Source organism: Delphinus delphis, chromosome 9, assembly GCF_949987515.2.
Source record: "Delphinus delphis chromosome 9, mDelDel1.2, whole genome shotgun sequence".
Lineage (NCBI taxonomy): Eukaryota > Metazoa > Chordata > Mammalia > Artiodactyla > Delphinidae > Delphinus > Delphinus delphis.
Window position 1 is genome coordinate 79,051,267 of NC_082691.1, and position 27,307 is coordinate 79,078,573.

Consider the following 27,307-nt stretch of genomic DNA (forward strand, 5'->3'; position numbering starts at 1 on the left):
CTCCTAGATTTTAATACTCTCCACCCCATCAGCAACCCCAAAACGCTCCAGGTTAATAATCATTGTGCTAAGGAACGAAGAGAACAAAAGAACAAGGCAGGCATTCAAGAGAACTCCAATTTCCTTCCAAAATGCAATCTTCATTTTCAGTCTCTTGGCACAAGGTTCTACCTGGGAAGGAGGGCAGGAAGTCCTAGCAGTTGGGGCCAGCAGACCTGCCGCTACATGAAATATAGTGTGTAAAGAGCGACTGGTCATGGTAGACACGTCATTGGATTAGTAATGTAAGAAAGAGATCATCTGATGATGACAATTCAAAGATACACAGAACTATGAAAAACAAATATGTGCAGTTTCCCCTACAAGACACTCTCCTATGGAGTTACAGAACTAGCTGCTTTTTTAAAAAACAAATTATACACTCTTGTATCATGCCAGAATATTTCACTGACACACAAAAAATTACTGTAAGCTAACAAACACATTTGGAAAAGGCGTAACAGTAGTACTTGATCTGGTCATATCTCTTATTTACTTCTTACAGGTGGAAAAACTGAGAAAGAAGACCAGGCAGTTTGTTTGTTTGCTTTTAATTTTCCCACTCTGGCTTCTCCTGAGAATTCAGTGCATGGGTTATTTTTTTTTTAATGTGAATAGACCAGTGGAGCAGATATAAACATGGATCAAGTGCAATCAGTTGGAGACAAGAACATTCCAAAGAAATGTCAATGTTTCCAAACTTTTAGTAGTAAAACCAATTATAGAAACCAGGGCCTTAGCTAAGTATCTTCCTAAGAGAACTGTTCTCTCCAGTAGATTTGCCACATTACTTCCTGACACTTTCCTCCTAGTAAGAATCCCCAGGGGAAACTGACCTCTCATGATTTTCTTTCTTCACTACTTTTCTTAATTTCTAACCAAAAGCTCACTTTTCCGAGTATTATCCGAAACAAAAGAGAGTCCAAATCCTCAACCAAAAGTCAGCCTGAAAGCACCACAGAAAGCGTTAGCAAGCTCATTTTCCTCTGAGAGAATAGCTGAGACATTACAACATGCAAAATGCTGGAGAAGGAACAAGGACAGAGCTTTTGGAGTTTTGCTTACTTACACCCAAGTCTACATGGATAACAGAAAGCCAGAACGATGCTACACTACTGTTGAAGGGAAAATAATTCACAATGGTTCCAGGCAGTCACTTCGTTTGAATTTCCTATTATGTACAGACATTTTTTAAAATTACATATTGCATAATCCTAGCATCACGAACTCACATGGAAGCATTAAAAAAAAGGACTCATGAGATCCATGATAAGAATAAATGTATTAAACAAGAGGATGTGAATGATGCTTACCTGCTCTCCCGGAGTTTCTGGATATATTTATACTTATTAGACAATGTGCCGTTGGATGTAATCACTGCCTGAATATATACGATACAAGACATTTCTTTAGTCACCACATTTAGTCCCACAAACATGGGCTCATGACTAATAGAGAAAAGAGAGAGTAACAGAGAAAGACAGGGAGAGAAAAAGGAAAGGGGAGAATGGGGAGCAAGGATAGTGGTGGAAAAAGACATTCATGAAAAGAAATTCTTTTCATAACTTACATCTCGCACCACAGGAGAAAAATTCTGACTCTCAAGAGGCTGTGTCGCGTCTGATAATATCTGAAAAGGAAATGAGATTGGAAAGAGAGAAATGACATTGCAAAGAAGGCTTCTTGCTATTTTATCCATATGAAAATATTAGTCAAAGGAAAGAAAATAGTTTAGAAAACAGTTTTTTGAAAATCACTGAATTGTATAGATAATTGGTAAAAGAAGTTTTCTATAAGCAATGAATTCTGCCCCCCTAAAACATTATTTTAGTACAATTATTTCAGTACAATTTCCAACTCTAAAACCAAAATTTAATCATGTTCGCTTACCGGAAGCACAAAATAACTTATGCTTCCCCACCAGTTAAATGTGTCATGTTGAGCGTGCTGGTAAATACCATCACACGCTTTATAACCATAGTCCTCCCTCTGAGGAACTCTACCCCTTCCCAAAAGGTTCAGGCTGGGGCTTCCCTGGTGGCGCAGTTGTTGAGAGTCCGCCTGCCGATGCAGGGGACGCGGGTTCGTGCCCCGGTCCGGGAAGATCCCATATGCCGCGGAGCGGCTGGGCCCGTGAGCCACGGCCGCTGAGCCTGCGCGTCCGGAGCCTGTGCTCCGCAACGGGAGAGGCCACAACAGTGAGAGGCCCGCGTACCGCAAAAAAAAAAAGAGTTCAGGCTGTTCTATTAGAAGTAGAGAATGGGTCTTGCAGACAAAAGAGCCACCAACCCTACAATAGAGAGTCTCCCTCGGGTCAATATTAGTTCTGTTTATAGGCACATCAACATTTCCAAAGTGTCAAGGAAAATGCCTTGACCTAGTAAACTCAAAAAGTCATTCACACTCTTCCCATTATCTTGCAAGAATGAGTCAGATGGCCAACAACAAAGGCCACATCTCTCATATTAACATCCCAGCAACCCAGTCCTCCTCTTTTCTTCCAAGGTATAGAATCCTTGAATAGACTGCCAAAGGGTAAAGGTCATATAAGTCAGTATGATTGCTTCTGATGGCCAATGAGACGATCATTCCTTCTTTATCCATAGGTTAAGGTCCAGAGCACTCATCCAACTACGAAAGTATAAAATGTACCTACCAGCTGCTGGCAAGACAGTATCTGTTTACTGTATTAAAATAAATATAAAACTACTTCCGTGTGTCTAAAACATAAGACACCTAGGCTCTCTATTGCTGGGATAATGGCAAAGCCAGGGCATTCTTTGGGAAACTGATGAAATGGACACACCTGGGGTCTCCCCGCTGCTTGTTTCTCCCAGGCACCTTTGGAGTATTTCCTTCTCAAGCTGACTTCTCCACCTACCAACCCTGTCTACAAGCCAGGAGCCATCAGTAAGTAGACAATGAAATGAGTTCGCATTTCACTCGGTATATGGTTAAACCGCTGAACTCTTGTGTATCTTTTCACTCTCTCTCTGCTCTTTATCTCTTAATTCCACAGCTTTATTTAGGCCTTACTGGGACCATGGGAACTACTTCCCACCTCTCTTTCCTCCATTTATCTCCAATCTACAGCACAAATCTGATTATTTCTCCTGTGCCTATTTAAAATAATTCAGTAGCTTTCCGTTGCCTTCAAGTTAGTCTCAGGCTCCTCTACAGTCTGGCTCTGCCTCTCCTGCCTCAACCCTCCCATTGGCCTCACACCCAACACTTCAGTCCTGCTAACAGCGTGGAGCTGTGTATCTGTGTCACACCCTCACCTGCCTCTGTGCCACGCCATGTAGATGCTTCCCATGCTATTCCTCTACCTGGAACTCCTCCTCTTTGGTCTCCAAGATGCAGCTGAAGAATTGCCTCCTCTGAAAAGCCTTTACCAAAATCTGCCCCCAGGCAGACCTGGAAAGTAGGAACTGCACTTGGCATCTTGCTGTATGCCTACTACATTATAAAATGGTAAATATTCAATAAATACCTTAGTGGATACATGCAATAATTACTTAAAGTTCAATGGATTTTTTTTCCCCAAGGAAACTAATAATTGTCTTGCACTGCAGTCCTCAGAGATGCCAATCCTCATTTCGTTTTTTTTTTTTTTTTTTGGCCATGCTACACGGTATGCGGGATCTTAGTTCCCCAACCAGGGATAGAACCCGTGCCCCCTGCAGTGGAAGCGCGGAACTTAACCACTGGACCAACGGGGAAGTCCCTAATAATTGTCTTGAGTCCACCTAAAGAAAGGCAAACATAAAAGACAACAAAAGGCTGTTTGATCACTGCATTTAACTGTCTCCCTTGCTAGAATTCGACCAGTACAAAACTGCAAGCAGAAGCCTCCTGGAACATGTGGTATGTCTCGTCACTTCCACATATAACACCTTTGAGGCTCATCACTCTTTTTTTTTTTTAATACATTTATTTTATTTACTTATTTATTTTTGGCTGTGTTGGGTCTTCGTTGCTGCCCTCGGGCTTTCTCTAGTTGCAGCAAGCGGGGGCTACTCTTCATTGCGGTGCGTGGGTTTCTCATTGCGGTGGCTTCTCTTGTTGCGGAGCATGGGCTCTAGGTGTGCAGGCTTCAGTAGTTGTGGCACACGGGCTCAGTAGTTGTAGCACGCGGGCTCAGTAGTTGTGGCTCACAGGCTCTAGAGCGCAGGCTCAGTAGTTGTGGCCCACAGGATTAGGTGCTTCCCGACATGTGGGATCTTCCCGGACGGGGGCTGGAACTTGTGTCCCCTGCATTGGCAGGCAGATTCCTAACCACCGCGCCACCAGGGAAGTCCCTCATCAGTCTTTTCTAAATTAATTTCAAGCTATTTATCCTGGTGTTAAGACCCTTTTAACACAAAACCAACATATTTACCTTAACCCCACCAGACCAGACAACGCACAGAAAGCTTACATTAAATTACTCCCACCTTTGCTGCCGTCTCCATCACACAGGATGCCTCCCACACCTATGCAAATGAACAGATCCTATACATCTACCAAGAGCCAGCTCAAATGTCACCTTCCCTGACTTTCCCAACAGGGCAGATCCTCTCCCTCCACAACATCATTGGCATCTTTCTGATGGCTGTCACATTCCATCTTACGGCAGAGTTGCACACTCATCTTATCCCCTTCCTGGACCTCATACTCCTATAGGTCAGAAACTGTGTTTTAATTCTCTTCACTTATATGTGTGCCTTGTTCCAACAGACAAGAAATATCTATTGAACTCAACTGAAACAAAACTTCCATATTGGTTCAAAATGATATCATGTGCCCTGCAGTGCTACAGGGTCCATAGGGACCTCAAGTCAAAAAGGAAAATCAGTGGGAAATAGGACAGTGCATATACCGGCATACCTTGTTCTATTGTGTTCAGTTTACTGTGGTTTACAGGTACTGATTTTTTTTTTTTTTTTTTTTTACAAATTGAAGGTTTGTGGCAACCCTGTGTCGGGCAAGTCTATCAGTACCATTATTCCAAAAGCATTTGTTCACTTCATGTCTCTGTGTCACATTTTGGTAACTCTCCCAATATTTCAAAATTTTTCATTATTATTATTTTTGTTAAGCTGATCTGTGATCAGTGATCTTTAATGTTACTATTGCAAAAAGATAATGACTCATTGAAGGCTCAGATGATGGTTAACATATTTTAGCAATAAAGTATTTTTTTAATTGAAGTAGAGTTGATATACAATATTGTATTTCTTAATTAAGGTATGTACATTTTCTTTAGACTTAATGCTATTGCACACTAAATAGACTACAGTATGGTTTAAACATAACTTGTATATGCACTGGGAAATCAAAAAAATTTGTGTGACTCATTTTATTGTGATATTCACTTTACTGCAGTGGTCTGAAATTAAACCCACAATATCTCCGAGGTACTTTAAGTATAGCTCCCATACCATTATCAGAAAAGAATACAGAAAATATACTTAATTTTTTAGTGGTAAGCAGATACACATAGTATTAAAACTACATAGAGACACTCATCAGTTTTCAAAAATGTCCAGTGCTCAAAGATAGGCTGAGATAGATGTCTCCAAGACAATCCCACCACACTGTTTGGAAGACCTTAGTGACATATAAAAGGAAGGAGCTGTGACAACTTAGGGAAGTTGGCTTTGTCAACAGACATCGAAGCACTGTTCTTAGATGTAGCCACCAATGTGGAAGCAATGGCTGGGACGCTGAGCAGAGAGAAACTGAGAAGAGCTTTCGGCTGACCTTAAACAATAGGGTGACAAAAACTGGAGCTTAAGTTCTGTTGAAGGGGATCCTAATAAAGGCCAGATTTTCATTTGTGATCCTGAAAGACTATATTCTAAATAAATGGTAAATTGAAAAACATCAGTTTTCCAAAGGACCAAAGCCCACCTTTGAATCATCAATTGAGGTGATTTTTTTCCTAGCCTATCCCCCTGTCAGAAACAAAGGAAATCTTCTCTGAAAAAAAAGACACAAAATCCAGAGCCTCAAATCATCTCTAAAATTTTATAGACACAATATCCAACATTCAATCAAAACCAAACAGGCATACTAAGTGATAAGAATTGACTGAAAACCAAGAAGAAGTAAAACAAAGAACATAAACAGACCCAAACGTTCACTGTAATTATCAGAAGTGAGTTTAAACTCGGATTAATATGTTCAAAAAATAAAATTTTCCCCAAAAAGGCAAAACTAATCCATAGTTTTTAGTCAAAATGATAGGTACCTTTCAGAAGGAGAGTGGGAACGGTGCTGGGAGAGGCACAAGGGGATTTCTGGGATGTTAACATTGTTCTCTTTTTTACCTATGTAGTGTTCACATGGGTGTCTTTGTGATAATTTATCATGCTGTATACTTACATATAACTTTATCTGTGAGACTTTAATATTTTATGCTATTATATAATGTAAAAAAATTATATTTTCTTCTTTAAGAAAAATTTTATTTAAATTTTACTTATCCCTCATCAGTTACATGGGCTAACCCTCAAACACACTTTACTAAGGATTTCATTGAATTGGCTTGCTTTTCTCCTAACATCTGTATGAGATCAACTGTACTGAATGAATGGCAATTTTGATTAAGGACAAATTGGAATGAAAAACTGTGATCTAAGGTTCAAAAGAAATAAACTTGTAGGGCTTCCCTGGTGGCACAATGGTTAAGAATCCACCTGCCAATGCAGGGCACATGGGTTCAAGCCCTGGTCTGGGAAGATCCCACATGCTGTGGAGTAACGAAGCCCACGGGCCACAACTACTGAACCTGTGCTCTAGAGCCTGTAAGCCACAACTACTGAGCCCACATGCCACAACTACTGAAGCCTGCACATCTAGATCCCGTGTTCCATAACAAGAGAAGCCACCGCAATGAGAAGCCCGTGCACCGCAACGAAGAGTAGCCCCTGCTCACCGCAACTAGAGAAAGCCCGCGCACAGCAACAAAAGACCCAACTCAGACATAAATAAATAAATAAATAGATTAATTAATTAATTAAAAAAAAGAAAGAAAGAAACTTGTAATTGAAATTTTGAAACATAATAATTTGTGACTTGCAAATGGCTAGTAACAGCTTCTTAGAATGGTAAATGATTTTAGAGCAGCCAAACCAAAAGACATTTCAAGAAATAACAGTCAAATCCATTCACAAAGGCAAATTAGCATGCAACATTTTCCATATTTTGGCCTAATAAGGTAAGAGTTGCACTGAAATGCATACTTGTAAGATTCAAAAGATGAATTAAAGCCAAAGGCTCACCGATAGCTCTTTTAGCTACTCCAAAGCTCTGCTGGAGTCAAGCTGATTTAATTAATGTATTATGACTGGGGAGTTCTCTTTTAGGTAGGGACTAAGCTCTAACAGACCATCCCTTCTACGCATAACAACGATAAACTCTGGACAGAATACAAACAAAACTAACTACGTGAGGGCTTCAGAGAATGAAGAATAGCAGGCGGTCTGGGGAGAGTGTCAAAACTCGGAAGAAATCAGCAGTGCCGTAGTTGAGCTTGCTGTTCTCTTGGCATTGCCCTGAGGAGGGGCCACATGGTGTGAAGAGCTAAAAACCTGCAAGCAAGCTCATTGACTTTCTGATCTGAGGAAACAGGGCTAAAACCCACAGCACCACAGCCTCTGGAGTGTGACTGGAAAATGCCAAAAAGGACAGATTCAGATAAAGTGAAGCCCAACTTCCATGTAAACTCTGGTCCAAGTCTGGAAGGACTGAGCATGTGCAGGTCAGATTACAAGCAATCCAGATAAAGATGAAAGAGCTGAACTTGAGCTACCTGTCTCAGGTGAGACAGAGTTTTCAGTTTAAGTCTAGCCAAGTTAATAAACCAAACAAAATCAACACTTTTCAGAGAAATGTAGCAATCCAGAATCTCCACAGCATGACTCTTCAACTCATCCAGGATGTTCTCCAAAACTATTCAGCTTAAGAAAACGAGAAAACTATGACGTGATCCATTCTCAAGGGAAAAGACAATCAATATATGTCACGCCCAAGTTTACCCAGAATTTTGGAAATATGAGGTAGACTGTAAAGTGGCTTTTACAGCTGTGCTCCATGTGACAGAGGAAACTACACTCGTAATAAATAAAAAGATAGAAATTCTCAGGAGAGAAAGAGAAAAAAATGTACTAAATGGAAAGTTTAGAACTAAAAGAGAATATCTGAAATAAAAATTCAAGTAAAGAGCTAAAGGAAGTTATTGATTCTTCAGGGAAAGGATACCAGAGGGAAATGAATGAACATCACTGAAAATAGTAAACATCTAGGTAAATTTATTATTACTTTTTAAATATACACATGCTTTTCACCACTTAAACATTTACAATTACAGAATGTTAGAACTAGAGGGACCATTAAGATTATATATTAAAACCACCTTACTTTACAGGTGAAACATCTGAGGCTCAGAAAGGAAGTGACTGCCTGGCTCAAGGCCATAAAGCAAGTGATTGTCTCCAGTAAAACCTGGCATTTATACTCTCTTTCTCAGGCTACTTTAATCCCTCAGCACCAATTCCAGACACACTGCAGATCCAGTACTGCATCAGCAAGCTTTCTCAGCCTTAACTTCTTTGTGTCTCAGTTTTCTAATCAGCACAATGGGTTGATAATGGTACCTACCTGAAGGGGTGATCACGAGTATTTAAAAATAAAAATATATAAAGTAATTTGAACACTGTCTGGAACATAGTAAGTGCTATATAATATTGTTTCCAACCATGATAATGCCTGCCACCATCATTTTCTAAAGCCTGTTACATCTCCCTGCTGACATATTCCAGGAGGAAAAACAAAGGGTCAAAATAGAATAATTTGTGAAAGAAAAGAAGAAAATGGGCTGGAAGTTGCACTTATTAATACCACACTACCTATTGCCCCATTTTAGTATGAGAGCTCCTGAGTGAAACCATGGATGAAAAGGACAAGAGCCACTCTTCATACCTTTGGAACCATTGCCTGAGGCAGACAGCCATAAGCAATAGAAATAAAGCAGGATGGGTATAAATGCTTAGGATAAATACTGAAATAAGAAAGCTTTTCCCGAAAAAGAAAATGGAATTTAGATAACACCGTATTTCAGCAGTCAATCGCTGATCACAGTAAATAATACATGACCAGTGGACCTTCAAGACAGCAGAGGAGAAGGACGTGGAGATCACCTGCCTCCCCACAAATACATCAAAAATACATCTACGTGTGGAACGACTCCTACAGAACACCTACTGAACGCTGGCAGAAGACCTCAGACTTCCCAAAAGGCAAGAAACTTCCCACCTACCTGGGTAGGGCAAAAGAAAAAAGAAAAAACAGAGACAAAAGAATAGGGATGGGACCTGCACCTCGGGGAGGAAGCTGTGAAGGAGGAAAAGTTTCCACACACTAGGAAGCCCTTCGCGGGCAGAGACTGCGGGTGGCAGAGGGGGGAAGCTTCGGAGCCACGGAGGAGAGCGCAGCAACAGGGGTGCCGAGGGCAAAGTGGAGAGATTCCCGCACAGAGGATCGGTGCCGACCAGCACTCACCAGCCCGAGAGGCTTGTCTGCTCACCCGCCGGGGCGGGCGGGGCTGGGAGCTGAGGCTCGGGCTTCGGGGGTCAGATCCCAGGGAGAGGACTGGGGTTGGCTGCCTGAACACAGCCTGAAGGGGGCTAGTGAGCCACAGCTAATCGGGAGGGAGTCCGGGAAAAAGTCTGGAACTGCCTAAGAGACAAAAGACCATTGTTTCGGGATGCGCAAGGAGAGGGGATTCAGAGCACAGCCTAAACGAGCTCCAGAGATGGGCGCAAGCCGCGGCTATCAGCGCAGACACCAGAGACGGGCATGAGATGCTAAGGCTGCTGCTGCAGCCACCAAGAAGCCTGTGTGCGAGCACAGGTCACTGTCCACACCTCCCCTCCCGGGAGGCTGTGCAGCTCAGCCTGCCACTGCCAGGGTCCCATGATCCAGGGACAACTTCCCGGGAGAACACACGGCACGCCTCAGGCTGTTGCAACATCATGCCGGTCTCTGCCACCAGAGGCTCACCCCTCATTCTGTACCCCTCCCTTCCCCCAGGTGAGTGAGCCAGAGCCCCCTAATCAGCTTCTCCTTTAACCCGTCCTATCTGGGTGGGAACAGACACCTGAGGGCGACCTACACGCAGAGGCAGGGCCAAACCCAAAGCTGAACCCCAGGAGCTGTGCGAACAAAGAAGAGAACGGGAAATGTCTCTCAGCAGCCTCAGGAGCAGCAGATTGACTCTCCACAGTCAACTTGATGTACCTGCACCTGTGGAATACCTGAATAGACAACGAATCGCCTCAAAATTGAGGTGGTGGACTTCGGGAGCAACTCTAGACTTGGGGTTTGCTTTCTGTGTCTAATTTGTTTCTGGTTTTATGTTTATCTTAGTTTAGTATTTAGAGCTTAATATCACTGTTAGATTTGTTTATTGATTTGGTTAGTCTCTTCCTTTTTATATATTTTTTTTCTTTTTCTCTTTTTGTGTGTATGTGTATGATTCTTTGTGTGATTCTGTCTGTATAGCTTTGCATTTACCATTTAACCTAGGGTTCTATATGTCCACTTTTTTGGGGTTTTTTTGTTTTGTATAGTATTTACCGTTAGTTATCATTGGTGGATTTCTTTATTGGTTTGGATGCTCTCTGCTTTCTTTCTTTTATTTTTTTTTTAATTTATTTTATTTTTATTCTTGGGTGCATTGGGTCTTTGTTACTGCGTGAGGGCCTTCTCTAGTTGCGGCGAGTGGGGGCTACTCTTCATTGCAGTGCGCAGGCTTCTCATTGCGGTGGCTTCTCTGGCTGCTGAGCACGGGCTCTAGGCAAGCGGGCTTCAGTAGTTGTGGCGCGCAGGCTCTAGAGCACAGGCTCAGTAGTTGTGGCACACAGGCTTAGTTGCTCTGCGGCATGTGGGATCTTCCCGGACCAGGGCATGAACCCGTGTCCCAGGCATTGGCAGGAAGATTCTTAACCACTGCACCACGAGGGAAGCCCTCTTTCTTTTTTTTTAAATTATTTTGTTAATTTTTAATAATATATATTTTTAATAACTTTATTTTATTTTTTTTTCTTTCTTTCTTTTTTTCTCCGTTTTCTTCTGAGCCGTGAGGCTAACATGGTCTTGGTGCTCTGGCTGGGTGTCAGGCCTGAGTCTCTTAGATGGGATAGCCGAGTTCAGCACATTGGTCCACCAGAGACCTCAGACCCCACATAATACCAAACGATGAAAGCTCTCCCAGAGATCTCCATCTCAATGTGAAGACCCAGCTCCACTCAAAGACCAGTAAGCTACAGTGCTGGACACCCTATGCCAAACAACTAGCAAGACAGGAACCCAACCCCATCCATTAGCAGAGACGCTACCTAAAATCATAATAAGTCCACAGACACCCCAAAAGACACACCAGACGCAGTCCTGCCCACGAGAAAGACAAGATCCAGCCTCATCCACCAGAACACAAGCAAAAGTCCCCTCCACAAGGAAGTTCACACAAACCACTGAACCAACCTTACCAACTGGGGGCAGACACCAAAAACAACGGGAACTACGAACCTGCAGCCTGCAAAAAGGAGACCCCAAACACAGTAAGTTAAGAAAAATGAGAAGACAGAGAAATACACAAAATATGAGGGAGCAAGGTAAAAACCTACCAAACCAAACAAATAAAGAGGAAAAAGGCAGTCTACCTGAAAAAGAATTCAGAGTAATGATAGAAAAGATGATCCAAAATCTTGGGAAACAAGTGGAGAAAATACAAGAAACATTTAACAAGGACCTAGAAGGACTAAAGAGCAAACAAACAATGATGAACAACACAATAAATGAAATTAAAAATTCTCTAGAAGGAATCAATAGAAGAATAACTGGGGCAGAAGAAAGGATAAGAGCAGAGCAGGAAAGGATTTTCTGCAGAGCAGAAAAAAGAAAAAGAATGAAAAGAATTGGGGACAGTCTCAGAGACCTCTGGGACAATATTAAAAGCACCAACATTTGAATTATAGGGGTCCCAGAAGAAAAAGAGAAAAAGAAAGGGTCTGAGAAAATATTTGAAGAGATTATAGTTGAAAACTTCCCTAATATGGGAAAAGAAATAGTCAATCAAGTCCAGGAAGCGCAGAGAGTCCCATACAGGATAAATCCAAGGAGGAACACACAAAAACAAATATTAATCAAACTATCAAAAATTAAATACAAAGAAAAAATATTAAAAGCAGCAAGGGAAGAGCAACAAATAACATACAAGGGAATCCCCATAAGGTTAACAGCTGATTTCTCAGCAGAAAATCTGCAAGCCAGAAGGGTGTGGCAGGACATATTTAAAGTGACAAAAGGGAAAAACCTACAACCAAATTACTCTACTCAGCAAGGATCTCATTCAGATTCGATGGAGAAATTAAAAGCTTTACAGACAAGTAAAAGCTAAGAGAATTAAGCACCACCAAACCAGCTTTACAGCAAATGCTAAAGGAATTTCTCTAAGAAGGAAACACAAGACAAGGAAAAAAACCTATAAAAACAAACCCAAAACAATAAAGAAAATGGTAATAGGAACATACATATTGATAATCACTTTAAATGTAAATGGATTAAATGCTTCAACCAAAAGACACAGGCTTGCTGAATGGATATAAAAACAAGACCCATATGTATGCTGTCTACAAGAGACCCACTTCAGACCTAGGGACACATACAGACTGAAAGTAAGGGGATGGAAAAAGATATTCCATGCAAATGGAAACCAAAAGAAAGCTGGAGTAGCAATTCTCATATCAGACAAAATAGACTTTAAAATAAAGACTATTAGAAGAGACAAAGAAGGACACTACATAATGATCAAGGGATCAATCCAAGAAGAAGATATAACAACTGTAAATAGTTATGTATCCAACATAGGAGCACCTCAATACATAAGGAAAATGCTAACAGTCATGAAAGGGGAAATCGACAGTAACACAATCATAGTAGGGGGCTTTACCACCCCACTTTCACCAATGGACAGATCATCCAAAATTAAAATAAATAAGGAAAGACAAGCTTTAAATGATACATTCAACGACATGGACTTAACTGGTATTTATAGGACATTCCATCCAAAAACAACAGAACACATATTCTTCTCAAGTGCTCATGGAACACTCTCCAGATAGACCATATCTTGGGTCACAAATCAAGCCCTGGTAAATTTAAGAAAATTGAAATCGTATCAAGTATGTTTTCTGACCACAATGCTATGAGACTAGATATCAATTACAGGAAAAAAAACCTGTAAAAAATACAAACACATGGAGCTTAAGCAACACACTACTTAATAACCAAGAGATCACTGAAGAAATCAAAGAGGAAATGAAAAAATACCTAGAAACAAATGACAATGAAAACACAACAACCCCAAACCAATGGGATGCAGCAAAAGCAGTTATAAGAGGGAAGTTTATAGCAATACAATCCTACCTCAAGAAACAAGAAACATCTCAAATAAACAACCTAACCTTATACCTAAAGCAATTACAAAAAGAAGAACAAAAAAATCCCAAAGTTAGAAGAAGGAAAATAATAAAGATCAGATCAGAAATAACTGAAAAAGAAATGAAGGATACGACAGCAAAGATCAATAAAACTAAAAGCTGGTTCTTTGAGAAGATAAACAGAATTGATAAAACATTAGCCAGACTCATCAACAAAACAAGGGAGAAGACTCAAATCAACAGAGTTAGAAATGAAAAAGAAGTAACAACTGACACTGCAGAAATACAAAGGATCATGAGAGATTACTACAAGCAACAATATGCCAATAAAATGGACAACCTGGAAGAAATGGGCAAATTCTTAGAAAAGCACAACCTTCCGAGACTGAACCAGGAAGAAATAGAAAATATAAACAGACCAATCACAAGTACTGAAATTGAGACTGTGATTAAAAATCTTCCAACCAACAAAAGCCCAGGACCAGATGGCTTCAAAGCCATCAAATGTTTGACTTCAAATGTTTGAATTCTATCAAACATTTAGAGAAGAGCTAACACCTATCCTTCTGAAACTCTTCCAAAATATAGCAGAGGGAGGGACACTCCCAAACTTATTCTATGAGGCCACCATCACCCTGATACCAAAACCAAAGATGTCACAAAGAAAGAAAACTACAGGCCAATATCACTGATGAATATAGATGCAAAAATCCTCTAGAAAATACTAGCAAACAGAATCCAACAGCACAATAAAAGGATCATACACCATGATCAAGTGGGATTTATCCCAGGAATGGAAGGATTCTTCAATATACGCAAATCAATCAATGTGATACACCATAATACCAAATTGAAGGATAGAAACCATATGATAATCTCAATAGTTACAGAAAGCTTTTGACAGAATTCAACAGCCATTTATGATAAAAACTCTCCAGAAAGTAGGCATAGAGGGAACTTACCTCAACATAATAAAGGCCATATATAACAACCCCACAGCCAACATCGTCCTCAATGGTGAAAAACTGAAACCATTTCCACTAAGATCAGGAGCAAGACAAGGTTGTCCACTCTCACCACTATTATTCAACATAGTTTTGGAAGTTTTAGCCACAGCAATCAGAGAAGAAAAAGAAATAAAAGGAATCCAAATCAGAAAAGAACAAGTAAAACTGTCACTGCAGATGACATGATACTATACATAGAGAATCCTAAAGATGCTACCAGAAAACTACTAGAGCTAATCAATGAATTTGGTAAAGTAGCAGGATACAAAATTAATGCACAGAAATCTCTGGCATTCCTATACACTAATGATGAAAAATCAGAAAGAGAAATTAAGTAAACACTCCCATTTACCACTGCAACAAAAAGAATAAAATACCTAGGAATAAACCTATGTAAGGATACAAAAGACCTGTATGCAGAAAACTATAAGATACTGATGAAGGAAATTAAAGATGATACAAACAGAGAGATATACCATGCTCTTGTATTGGAAGAACCAACATTGTGAAAATGACTATACTACCCAAAGCAATCTACAGATTCAATGCAATCCTTATCAAACTACCAATGGCATTTTTCACAGAACTAGAATAAAAAATTTCACAATTTGTATGGAAACACAAAAGACCCCGAATAGCAAAAGCAATCTTGAGAACAAAAAACGGAGCTGGAGGAATCAGGCTCCCTGACTTCAGACTATACTACAAAGCTACAGTAATCAAGACAGTATGGTACTGGCACAAAAACAGAAATATAGATCAATGGAACAGGATAGAAAGCCCAGAGATAAACCCATGCACATATGGTCACCTTATATTTGATAAAGTAGGCAAGAATATACAAGGGAGAAAAGACAGCCTCTTCAATAAATGGTGCTGGATAAACTGGACAGCTATTTGTAAAAGAATGAAATTAGAACACTCCCTAATGCCACACACAAAAATAAGCTCAAAATGGATTAAAGACCTAAATGTAAGGCCAGACACTATAAAACTTAGAGGAAAACATAGGTAGAACACTCAATGACATAAATCACCGCAAGAGGGCTTCCCTGGTGGCGCAGTGGTTGGGGGTCCGCCTGCCAATGCAGCGGACGCGGGTTTGTGCCCCGGTCCGGGAGGATCCCACATGCCGCTGAGCTGCTGGGCCCGTGAGCCATGGCCACTGAGCCTGCGTGTCCGGAGCCTGTGCTCCGTAGCGGGAGAGGCCGCAGCAGTGAGAGGCCTGCGTACCGCAAAAAAATAAATAAATAAATAAAAATAAATCACTGCAAGATCCTTTTTGACCCACCTCCTAGAGAAATGGAAATAAAAACAAAAATAAACAAATGGGAGCTCATAAAACCTAAAAGCTTTTGCCTAGCAAAGGAAACCATAAACAAGACGAAAAGACAACCCTCAGAATGAGAAAAAATATTTGCAAATAAAGCAACTGACAAAGGATTAATCTCCAAAATCTACAAGCAGCTCATGCAGCTCGATATCAAAAAAACAAACAACCCAATCCAAAAATGGGCAGAAGACCTAAATAGACATTTCTTCAAAAAAGATATACAGATTGCCAAGAAACACATGAAAGGATGCTCAACATCACTAGTCACTAGAAAAATGCAAATCAAAACTACAATGAGGTACCACCTCACACCAGTCAGGATGTCCATCATCAAAAAATCTACAAACAATAAATGCTGGAGAGGGTTTGGAGAAAAGGGAACCCTCTTGCACTGTTGGTGGGAATGTAAATTGACACAACCACTATGGAGAACAGTATGTAGAGGTTCCTTAAAAAACTAAAAATAGAACTTCCATACAACCCAGTAATCCCACTGCTGGGCATATACCCTGAGAAGACCATAATTCAAAAAGAGTCATGTACCACAATGTTCACTGTAGCTCTATTTACAATAGCCAGGACATGGAAGCAACCTAAGTGTCCATCGACAGATGAAGAGATAAAGAAGATGTGGCACATATATATAATGGAATATTAGCCACAAAAAGAAACGAAATTGAGTTATTTGTATTGAGGTGGATGTCCCTAGGGTGTGTCATACAGAGTGAAGTAAGTCAGAAAGAGAAAAGCAAATATCGTATGCTAACACATATACGTGGAATCTTAAAAAAAAAAAAAAAAAAGTTTCTGAAGAGCCTAGGTGCAGGACAGGAATAAAGATGCAGACGTAGAGAATGGACTTGAGGACACACGGAGGGGGAAAAGTAAGCTGGGACGAAGTGAGAGAGTGGCAATGGACATATATACACTACCAAATGTAAAACAGATAGCTAGTCGGAAGCAACCGCATAGCACAGGGAGATCATCTGGGTGCTTTGTGACCACCTAGAGGGGTGGGATAGGGAGGGTGGGAGGGAGATGCAAGAGGGAGGAGATATGGGGATATATGTATATGTATAGCTGATTCACTTTGTTATACAGCAGAAACTAACAAACCATTGTAAAGCAATTATACTCCAATAAAGATGTTAAAAAATAATATTAATAATATATGACCAGAACATAGGCTGTCAATTAACCAAGCATGAGTGAGTAAAATCCAACAAAATTTTCTGTATTTCTGATTTTTCCAATCTATTAATCACAGCATAGTAAGAATGCCCCAAAATATGAATTGACCTAGAAAAGCAGAAAAAAAGTGAAAATAAAGTAAATCTTATTTCACATGTCAGGAACATTCTTAATAAAGTATGCATAATGAGAGGCAAATGCAATTGTAATTAAGCATGAAGGCAGTTACATATTTCCCATGAAACAATTATGCAGAATATGTAAAAATAAGAGTGTCAGTAAGTACTTCGGGGAAGCGCTGGCATTTCATTTTACAACAGATTTCTTAGACACAGAAGACCAGAACATTCATAAGATCACTCCAAAGTCCTATTTAAAGCCACAGAGGTGTTGCTACCAGTCCGCTTACCATTTCTTCAACATAAGGGTAAAGCATGTCTCCAAAGTATTCGGTAGATTCGATTGGAAGCTGTGCCGGCAAATTGTCAATGGAGCACATCAGAATCCCAGAGCCTTCGACGCTAGGAGAAGCAACGTGCTTTATTCGGATGGACAAAATTTATGTGTAAGCGCTAACTTTCGCAGATGTCTACTGCGTTATTTACACTTCATAATCATTTGTAATCTTCTACCACAGTATATAGGAAAATAAACAAGACTTTTCAAATAAAACTTTTCCCTTCTTCACAACCCATGGAAATGTAGTATGTGTGTGTGTGTATTTAAGTGCTCAAATCTGAATGTGGTTTTTCTACCAAATTTTTTAATATGCTTGAGCGTATCTCTGGAAATTTGCATAGCCTTCATAAAGCCGTGAAATATTGAGTATTTTAGAGTAGTATATCAAAGGAAGTAAATGATGCATTATTATGTATCTCTCCCCATCTAACAGCTTTAGCAGACTCACCTGTCATGAATAATATGCTGATCTGCATCATACATGCAGAAGGGATGCTCTATTGTCGTGCACTCAGTCATAAACTCAATAGATCCTCCGGTGTCAGCTGAAATGTCACATATTGCCACAAGTCTGTAAATAACATCAATACTTAGATGTGAACATGGATCTCTGAAGTCTCCGACAGAATTTAAAATGAGTAAAAATGAAAGGTGCTTGAATAATTTTCAATGTAGATGCTAAATATTTCCTAGGCTCCTTAGCTCTTTTTCCTACAGCTCACATGTTCAGGAAACTGTTCTTTTGGGATACAGAGAATCTTCCTAATAGGAGTTTTAGTCTCCCCAAGCAAAAAGAAAAAGAGGAAGAGGAGATGGATAGAGGAAGATAAGAAAGGAAAAGAGATAGAAGTAAAAGAAAAAAAAACCCTCCTTATACATACTACTATATATAAAATAGATAACTAATAAGGTCTATTGTATAGCAGAGGGGACCCTACTCAATACTCTGTAATGGCCTCTATGGGAAAAGAATCTAAAAAAGAGTGGATAGGGAAGTCCCTGGTGGCTCAGTGGGTAAGACTCCACACTCCCAGTGCAGGGGGCCCAGGATCAATCCCTGGTCAGGGAACTAGATCTGCATGCATGCCACAACTAAGAAGTCCACATGCCGCAACTAAGACTCAGTGCAGCCTAAATAAATAAATATTAAAAATAAAAAAGAGTGGAGATATATATATATATATAAAACTGGTTCACTTTGCTGTACAGCAGAAACAACACAACATTGTAAATCAACTATACTCCAATAAAAATGAAAAAAAAAACCCTCCCTAGAGAAATCATTGACAACAGCCTAAAGTTAAGCTAGTCAGCCAACTTTAAATAACTTAGCAAGTTCGACTACACTACCTCCACCCCGCTTAGTAATACATCATTTTATGTGTTATTACATAGAAATCTCTGGAATTATGAACAAAAGTCTCAGCCCAGGATTCGAAATCCTTTTGAAGTTGACCCCAATTTTCCTGCCCGATCTCTAATTTCCACTTGCCCATATAAACCCTATACTAGGGCTACAGTGTCCCACTCACTGTCTTAAACTGTGCTTTGGTGGCTCCATAGTTATCAAGCACCAATCCTATCACTTGAAATCCCTGTTCTCACTCCTCCCTAGAGACTTTGCCGAGCCCATGCTCCCACTTTCTTCTAAACTCTTGCGATATTGATTGCTCCTAGCATTCCTTTGGAATTGAATTGATGCCAGCTACATGCCTGAGGGTAGCAACCACATTTTTTCTTTATCTCTCAGCTTAGCAGAGTGACAGGCAGACCAGGTGCTCCACAAATATTTATTTATTAACGAATTCATTCAACGTTTAGTAATTATTTGAATGAACATTATATGTCAAACAACGTACTGGGTACCTGTGGCCAAAACAAATAGGGCCCCTATCCTTAAGGAGATTAAGTTCTAGTAAGTTCTAGTGAGGCAGGAAATATCATAAACACAGGAAAATAAAAATCATAAACACATGAATTTCAGGGAAAAATATAGTAACAGACTGAAGAGTGATGGGAATGGGGAAGCAAGAGACGACCTCTCTGAGGAGCTTACTTTTGAGCTACGTGTGGAGTCCCATAAAAGAAGAGAATCTCAAGAAGGAGGAAAGAAAATAGACTCACAAACATAGAAAACAAACATATGGTTACCAAAGCGCAAAGGGGGGGGAGGGAGGGATAAATGAGGAGCTTGGGATTAACAGATATACACTACGATATATACAATGGATAAAAAATGAGGACCTACTGTATAGCACAGGGAACTATATTCAATATCTTATAATAACCTATAATGGAAAATAATCTGAAAAAGGAAAATATGTGTGTATATATATATATATATATATATATATATATATATATATATGTAACTAAATCACTGTGCTGTATACTTGAAACTAACAGGGCATTGTAAATCAACTAGACTTCAATAAAAAAAATAAACTTGCTCCCTAGAGCAAACAAACAAAAAAAAGAAACTTTGCAATCTCAGTTATCCCTAACATGTTATCACCGAGTCCAGCTGATCACTTAACACAGTTAAGCCCAGAACACTTTTTCTAACTTTCGGGATGTCACCTTATACATATATATATAACTGAATCACTTTGCTGTACACCTGAAACTAACAACATTGTAAATCAACTATACTTTGATTAAAAAAAAAAAAAAGAGGGAAGGTTAACTGTCAAATATTTCCAAGAGATTAAATAAGATAAGTCAGACAACTGGTTATTACTAGTCAAGTCCTGGGCTATGTGGGTCCCCTATGTGTGATACCCTCACAGTGGGCCTTGCTGCTGAAAACTGCCATCATTGCTGAAGTCCTTACTTGTGTGGCAGTGCAGGGCAGCCTTCAACACCAGCAACTGAGGACTTGCCTGGAGCCAGGAGACTCTGAGCATCTTGGCGGGTTAGTAGGCGAGGAGTGTTTTGTTCCCAGTAGATTCCATTAATTAAACAAGTTGTATAGGGTGCAATCTGTAAAGCAGATCCCAAGGTCAGCGAGATAGGAAACAGCCTTTTTCAAAGCAGTGTGCTGAAAGAGAGCTATCAGTAAAGTTCATGAGAAATAATTTAACGTTATTTCTAATTGACTTCGTTATTTGCCAAGTCAGTGGCCACCTTTCGAAGCAAAGACGATAAATACCCACCCAGATTTCAGTGGAAAATTATCTCATTATAGAAAAACACATGAATATAAATACATTAATATCTGTGTTCTATAATGCCTTGCATAGCCAAGAAAAAGGAAATAACAGAAGTTCAAGTGACCAAGTGCTCTACTTCCAGCTCAGCCTCTAGTAGCATGTGATCTAAAGCATGCTACCTTAACTTCTCTGGGCTCTGTTTTCCTTACCTGCCAGATGGGGATAACGTGTACCCTATTCCTCAAAGGAATGCTGTGAAGATTAAATCAGATAACATCTGTAAGCTCCATGGGCAAATGCGCTACATGCATGCATACATGGTAACTAGGTCATTATAAGTTTGGGGATGCATCCAATCACCAGTATTTCTGTGACTGGGGAAGAGAAGGGATGGAAACTTACTGGATTCAAAATTTTTCAATTTGAAACTAGTTTTATAATTCCTGTTTCTTAAGCATCTCAAGCATTTTCAAGCCACAGGTAAGAGTTCTTCTATAATATGCTCTACATGCTATAACACTAAATTTCATACCAGAATCTAAAAATGTTATATTGTTCAAATACATTTAAAATTATTTAAAATATTCCTTTTCACAATTAGATGCATGCATTTTTTTGTTGGTTTATTTTAAGAAGGACTGTTGCATGACCAATGACTACAAAACACACAAATATATTATCCTTCTTATAAGACGAGACCAGAGTGTCCCCATCAGGAGGATCTGAACTGGAAGTAACTTTTGTACAGTGGAGATGGGTCTTCCATAGCCATACTGTTTCACTCTGGTCCCCTGTAATCAATGGCATGTATTTCAAGATGGCTGGCTGAGGTTGACTGCAATTTGTGGCCATAGAAGGGATAGAACTATGTTGAGAACAACTCTCATAGACACTATGGTTTCTCAACAGTACTAACTAATTCAGGATAAATACAGAAAAGAGTAACCCACAGGAAATGGTTTAGAGCAACTGGGCACATGCAGACCTGAAGGAGAAACAGAGTCAGTGAAGCAATGTGCACACCCATAGAAACTACCAAAGCCACAAAGCAAAGGCCACTCCAAACACCAAGAAAAGCCAACAACACCTAAGGACAACTCATAATACCCAAAGGACTCCCCACAAGTCACTATGGAGAACTGAAAACCAATGTACACAATCACAATCTCTCTCCTTCAAAGCAGCCTAACTATAGCGTATCACGAGCAACCAACTCAAAAGCGAGGCATGATACTCACATCAGTATTAAAACGGCTTATGTAGCGCTCAGGATATTTGTCATACTCTACAGGATCATAGATACCATCTGTTTTCCGGACGAGATGATGATGGCGACTTAACACTGTCCCGTACACTTTTCTCAGGTCTTGCAGAGGAGAAAGGAATTAGTCAAGTGGGTCACAAATGATAAAGGGTTATGGTGATAAAATATTATAACACTGAAACTGTTAAAAAAAACAGTAAAAGACACAAACACTCGCCCGCCCCGCCCTCCCTACCTCCATTTTGGGAAACTTCTTTTAATTCGTGCGGCTCCACGTATTCACAAGGTAATTCATTGAAGATTTCTTGGGCTCCCTGTAAATAATGCATGAGTGAAAACTCTAAAAATCAATCCGAGAAGAGCCAATACGATTTCCTGCAAAGGTTCCAACTCCTCTTCCCCACAATTTTATAGCTCAACTTGCCCTGCCCCGCAACTGGGACCACAACACGGAAGCACAGGTGAGCCTCTTGCATGCAGCCTGTGAACCAACTTTTATTCCCATTTAAACACCACTCATTGGAAGGGGCTTTAATTTTTTTACTTAAAGTTATTCAGCATAGAAGCAAGGGGGTTTAAGAACTGACAGTACGATAAAAATATTTCTATTTAATTTTTGCTCCATTGCAGAAATTATTTCAAGTGGGGAAACTATATTTCCTACTTATATCAGATGGCTATCTCACAGTACAATATAAATAGTGATGTCCTGTTTGTAAAATATTTTCGCTGAAGAAAGATCTATTTTGCAATTACAAGTTTCTCTATGGGATCAAAAATACATTCTCGAAACTACCCCAGAAGGAAGAAAGTAACAATAGTAGTCTTGAGTTAAGCCGCTTAACATCTTTTGGCAAAACTCCAAATCTTGTAAAATTTACATCCTGGGGTCACTTCCAAATTTTGGGATATCTCAGTGATAGAGGTAAAGCAGAGCACCCTAAGAATAGACCTTTACACAACACGGAGTTATCCCTCTAAAAAGAAAAAAAGAAAAGAAACACCATTCAAAGCCTCTGACAGCTTGGAATCAACTCAAAGCAAAGACACTAAGTTTGGACCAGTACTGCACTTTACTGTGGGAAAAGTACATAGGTAAGAAAAGTACCAAGAACAGAATGCCCAGTCGTGGAAAAGAAGGGCTCTGAAATGTCACACAAAATGCCCACATCCTTTGGGTTAGTGTCAGAGTTTCAGACTGCTTTACAGAAAGAAGACAGTTGGAGCATACCTTAGATACATTACCAGTCCCTGTGAACACAAATGTTAAGGGCCCTATCGACTTTGGCATCAATCCCAGAGATATTTCATAGCCAGTGTCTCGGACAGCTTGCACAGCCTGACTGCTGTTCCTGTAGTTATGAGCCATGCCAATGTGCTGCAAGCAAGCACACGTGGATCACATTAGTCTACCACCTGAGACAGGTTTCTATTCTTAAAATGTGACATGTATTTAAAAAAAAAATAGACACAATAAACATCTCACCATAAAAGGTGTGTGATGTCCCAAAGCAAGGAGCCTTAAACCCATTCCATGTAAAATGTTGATCATCCCTGTTGCAGAATCAGACCAACAGAAAGACCATTAGTTGGGAGGAGTTGAAGCTGTTCTCTCTACCTGTCCTCCAACCTGCTCCGTGCTCTGAGAAAGCACAGACCACAGCATCTCAGATTTGGAAGGAGCCCCGGTAGTCATCTTATCCATTCCCTCAACTTTCTGCCATCGAAAGCGTTAACCCAGCTGCACCCCGATCTGTCCCCTCCACATCCAATCCTGCTAAAACGGAGAGTGCCCCTCTTTTTCTCTAAGGTTAATCTCTCCACCTTTGCTCCAGATCCCATCCCTTCCTGTCTCTCTCAGGAATTTACTCTTGAATTATGTCCTCTCTCTATCCCTCTCTATTGGTTCATTCTTATCAACATTTAAACACGCCTCCATTTCTCTCATACCAGAAACAAATGAATAAGCAAAAAAGAAGTCACCATTGACCCTATGACCCCTCCCCCCATCATTTCAGTGACCTACACAGCTAAACTCGTGGACACTTTTCAGATCTTGGCTTACTTGTCAGAGGTATCTGGCAATGTAGAGCCCCTCTTTGTTGGGACTCTCTTCCCTCAGCTTGCCTGGCTTGAACATTTTCACCCTACATTTCTGCAGGCTCCACTTCCCATGCCCATTCCTTTTATATGAGTGCCTTGCCCTTTGCTTGGTATTGGTCACTCTCAGGATTCTGTCCCAGGCACTATTCTCTTCAATCTCTACATTTTTCCCTTAGCTAATCTCATGCATTCCTAAATTTCAAGTACTCTCTGTATGATGATGACTCCAAGTCTGTATCTCTAACGCAGATATTTTATTTCAAGACCCAACCAACCACCTTATGGATTTCTCAATCTGGATGTCCTTCACGTAGCAGAAACTTAGCATGCCTGTAACGAAGACCTCAGCATCCATTCTCCCCTTCTTTTCCAGAAGGGAACTTTCCCTCTCCATATCCCTGACAAATTTTCTTTGACCTTTTTTCTGATGTCAACTTTTAAAGGAATAATTTACATACAACAAATCACACCAATTTAAAGTCTATAGTTTGATAACTGTTAACAAATGCACACACCCATATTACCACCAACATAATCAAAATACAGAATATTCCCATCACTCCAGTCAATCCTCCCCGAACTTTGGCCCCAAACAACTACTGATTTTATTTGTCTCTATAGATTCGTTTCTTCTACAGTTGCATACAAATGAAATTTTAAGTATTTACTCTTCTTTGTGTGTCTGCTTTTACTCAGGAAAACGTTTTTGAGATTCGTGCATACTTTGTGCGTACAAGTAGTTTGCTTCTTTTTATTGCTGAGGAGTGTTCCGTTCTATGGATGTACCACGGTTTATTTATCCATTCCTCTGCGGATTGTCTGGGCTATTATGAATGAAGCTACTATAAATAATTCTTTACAAAAAATAATTTGTTTCTCTTGATAAATGCCTATGAGTGGAATTTATTTTGTACATTGATATGCAAGTGTTTTATTTATTCTTGAGATGAGTCTTTCAAGGATTTGCCTATTTTGTCAACGTTGTCAAATTTATTGGCTTATTCATAATATTCCCTTATCATTTTTAATATCTGTGACATATATAGTGACGATTCCTCTTGTATTCCTAATATTGGTAAAAAGTGGCTTCTCTCTCTTTTTTTAAAAAATCAATCTAACTGGAGGTTTATCGATTTTATTGATTATTTTTTTAAAAAAAGAACTGGCTTTTGATTTTCTCTATTATTTTCCTGTTTTAATTTAATTGATGTTCCCTCTTATCAATATTATTTCCTTCCTTCTATTTGCTTTGGGTTAATTTATTCTTCATTTTCTAGCTTCTTTTGATGGAAATTTAGATTACTAATTTAAGAACTTTCTTCTTTTCTAATGAAAGCATTAGAATGCTATAAATTTCCTTCTAAGCACCACTTTACCTGCATTCCACAAATTCTGGTGTGCTGTGTTTTAAATTTTCATTCAATTCAAAATATTTTCTAATTTTTCCTGTGATGTCTTCTGGACTCATGGGTTATTCAAAACTACATTGTTTATCTTCCAAATATTTGGAAGTTTCCTATATATCTTTGTATTATAATTCCAAAATCAATTTTATTATAGTCAGAGCACATACTCTATGATTTCAGACCTTTTAAGTTTATTAAACATTGTTTTGTGACCTAGCATATGGACCATCTGGATGAATGTTCCACAGAAAAGGAATGTGTTCTATTCTGCAAGTTGCTGGGTGGAGTGCTGGGTGCTCAAGAACTTCCACTGATGTCAGGGCGGTTGATAGTGTTTTGCGTCCTCTATCCCTACAAATTTTCTGTCTACTTATTCTGACAATTATACACCTTCAAGTAGTCTAATCTGATATAGAGTTATAACATGTGGTGTTTCTCAACTAAAGATGGTTCAAAGTACTAACTGGGACAAAAATCAAGTACTGTTTTTCCCCAAACTCCAGCTTGTATCCTTGCTAGACTGCTCCTCTGTTGGCTCCTGTCCCCATACCTTTTCTCCCTCTTTTACCCTTTCTTCCATTCTTCAATTTCTCATCACCAAACTGACCTCTCTTTCCAGTCTTCCAAACAGTAAAAATTAAGAGCCTAAGCATAGCTGTTGTCCTTCTCCCTGCTCTCTTTTTCTTAATTTTTGTAATAAATATAGTTTAATGATTTTATTTTATTCCCCTGATATTCATCACCCTTAGTCACACCCCCATGTTTATTTTTATTGGTGGAAATGAACACTCCCATCCCCTTGCCACAAAAAAGAGAGAACGCAGTTACTCCCCAGGCAAATTTAGAAAATGGGTGATGTAACAGCCTTGGCATACCTACCTGCCACACCTGCCCACTGTCCAAACGCCACTACCCGTATTCCTCTATGATCCACCATTTTCTCATAATCAATAAGTCGGATTTCCTGAAGAAACAGTAAAAAATTTCTCAACCAGACCCATCCAGCTTAATTTGAATGAGTACAAAACATATATGAGCAAGTGATTATTTCACAGTATTCCCTCATAAAATAGATCTTGACTTGCCAGGTGCACCATGAAATATTTAGAAAATGCTGGGTCACAAACCAATGATAGGTTTGTGATGAGAAATGAAAGAATGGTCCTAGCAGGGTGCTAACACCCCTTGATAGTAGGCAATAAAATAACAAAGGCATGATTTCTTTTAACTTTTAGCCCAGCACCACTGACAAATATATCCACATACTGCCCCCACTCATCCTCACATCCTTCCCTCTAGTCTCAAAAACCACAAGTCTTTCCTGAGACTAATCCCTGTGAGCTAGATGCCAGCTTTATTCTATGTCCTCCAAGACCTCTCAAACTTTTTCTTTCTTTTCTTTCTTCCTTCTTTACACTGTTCCTTTCCCTCAGCCATTCTAAATACACCCAGGTCTCTCTTCTACTTTAAAAATAACAACTATACACCCTCTCAAGTCCATACACACAAATCTATCTCATTCTCTCTCTCTCTCCTTCTGTCTCTCTTAGTATCTCTCTGTTTCTCTGTCTCTCTCTTTTTTTTCTCTCTCCAGCCTTTCACAAGCGAACTTTATTTTAAAAGTAGCACAAGCTGCTTGCTCTTCACTTCCTCACCTTCACTAAAATCTTGTCCTTCCTCTTTCCTTGGGAATCTTCCCTCTCTCTTGGAAATGTCCTATTACCTCATGCTTAAAAACTGCTGACACATTGGAATTATAGAATGTTTTAAATAGTCTCTTTCCTCAAAGATGATATAATTTTTGCCATGTGCTTGGATTTAAGAATATTTAATATTAATCCAACTCCAAGTAATTTGTTACAAAAT

General features: G+C 39.6%; 1 protein-coding gene across 2 annotated transcripts in view; it reads right to left on the minus strand.

Annotated features, from left to right (window-relative positions):
- Window positions 1–27,307, minus strand: part of AASS (aminoadipate-semialdehyde synthase) — a 71,021-nt gene that overhangs the window by 29,809 nt on the left and 13,905 nt on the right. For both annotated transcript variants that reach the window (XM_060020802.1, XM_060020801.1), the window contains 10 exons: window positions 26,321–26,405; window positions 23,419–23,486; window positions 23,164–23,310; window positions 22,168–22,246; window positions 21,907–22,034; window positions 20,350–20,498; window positions 17,965–18,087; window positions 17,467–17,578; window positions 1,610–1,669; window positions 1,353–1,420 (listed from right to left, as the gene is read on the minus strand). In XM_060020802.1, coding sequence (XP_059876785.1) covers window positions 1,353–1,420; window positions 1,610–1,669; window positions 17,467–17,578; window positions 17,965–18,087; window positions 20,350–20,498; window positions 21,907–22,034; window positions 22,168–22,246; window positions 23,164–23,310; window positions 23,419–23,486; window positions 26,321–26,405 — 1,019 coding nt within the window. The remainder of the gene's footprint in view (window positions 1–1,352; window positions 1,421–1,609; window positions 1,670–17,466; window positions 17,579–17,964; window positions 18,088–20,349; window positions 20,499–21,906; window positions 22,035–22,167; window positions 22,247–23,163; window positions 23,311–23,418; window positions 23,487–26,320; window positions 26,406–27,307) is intronic.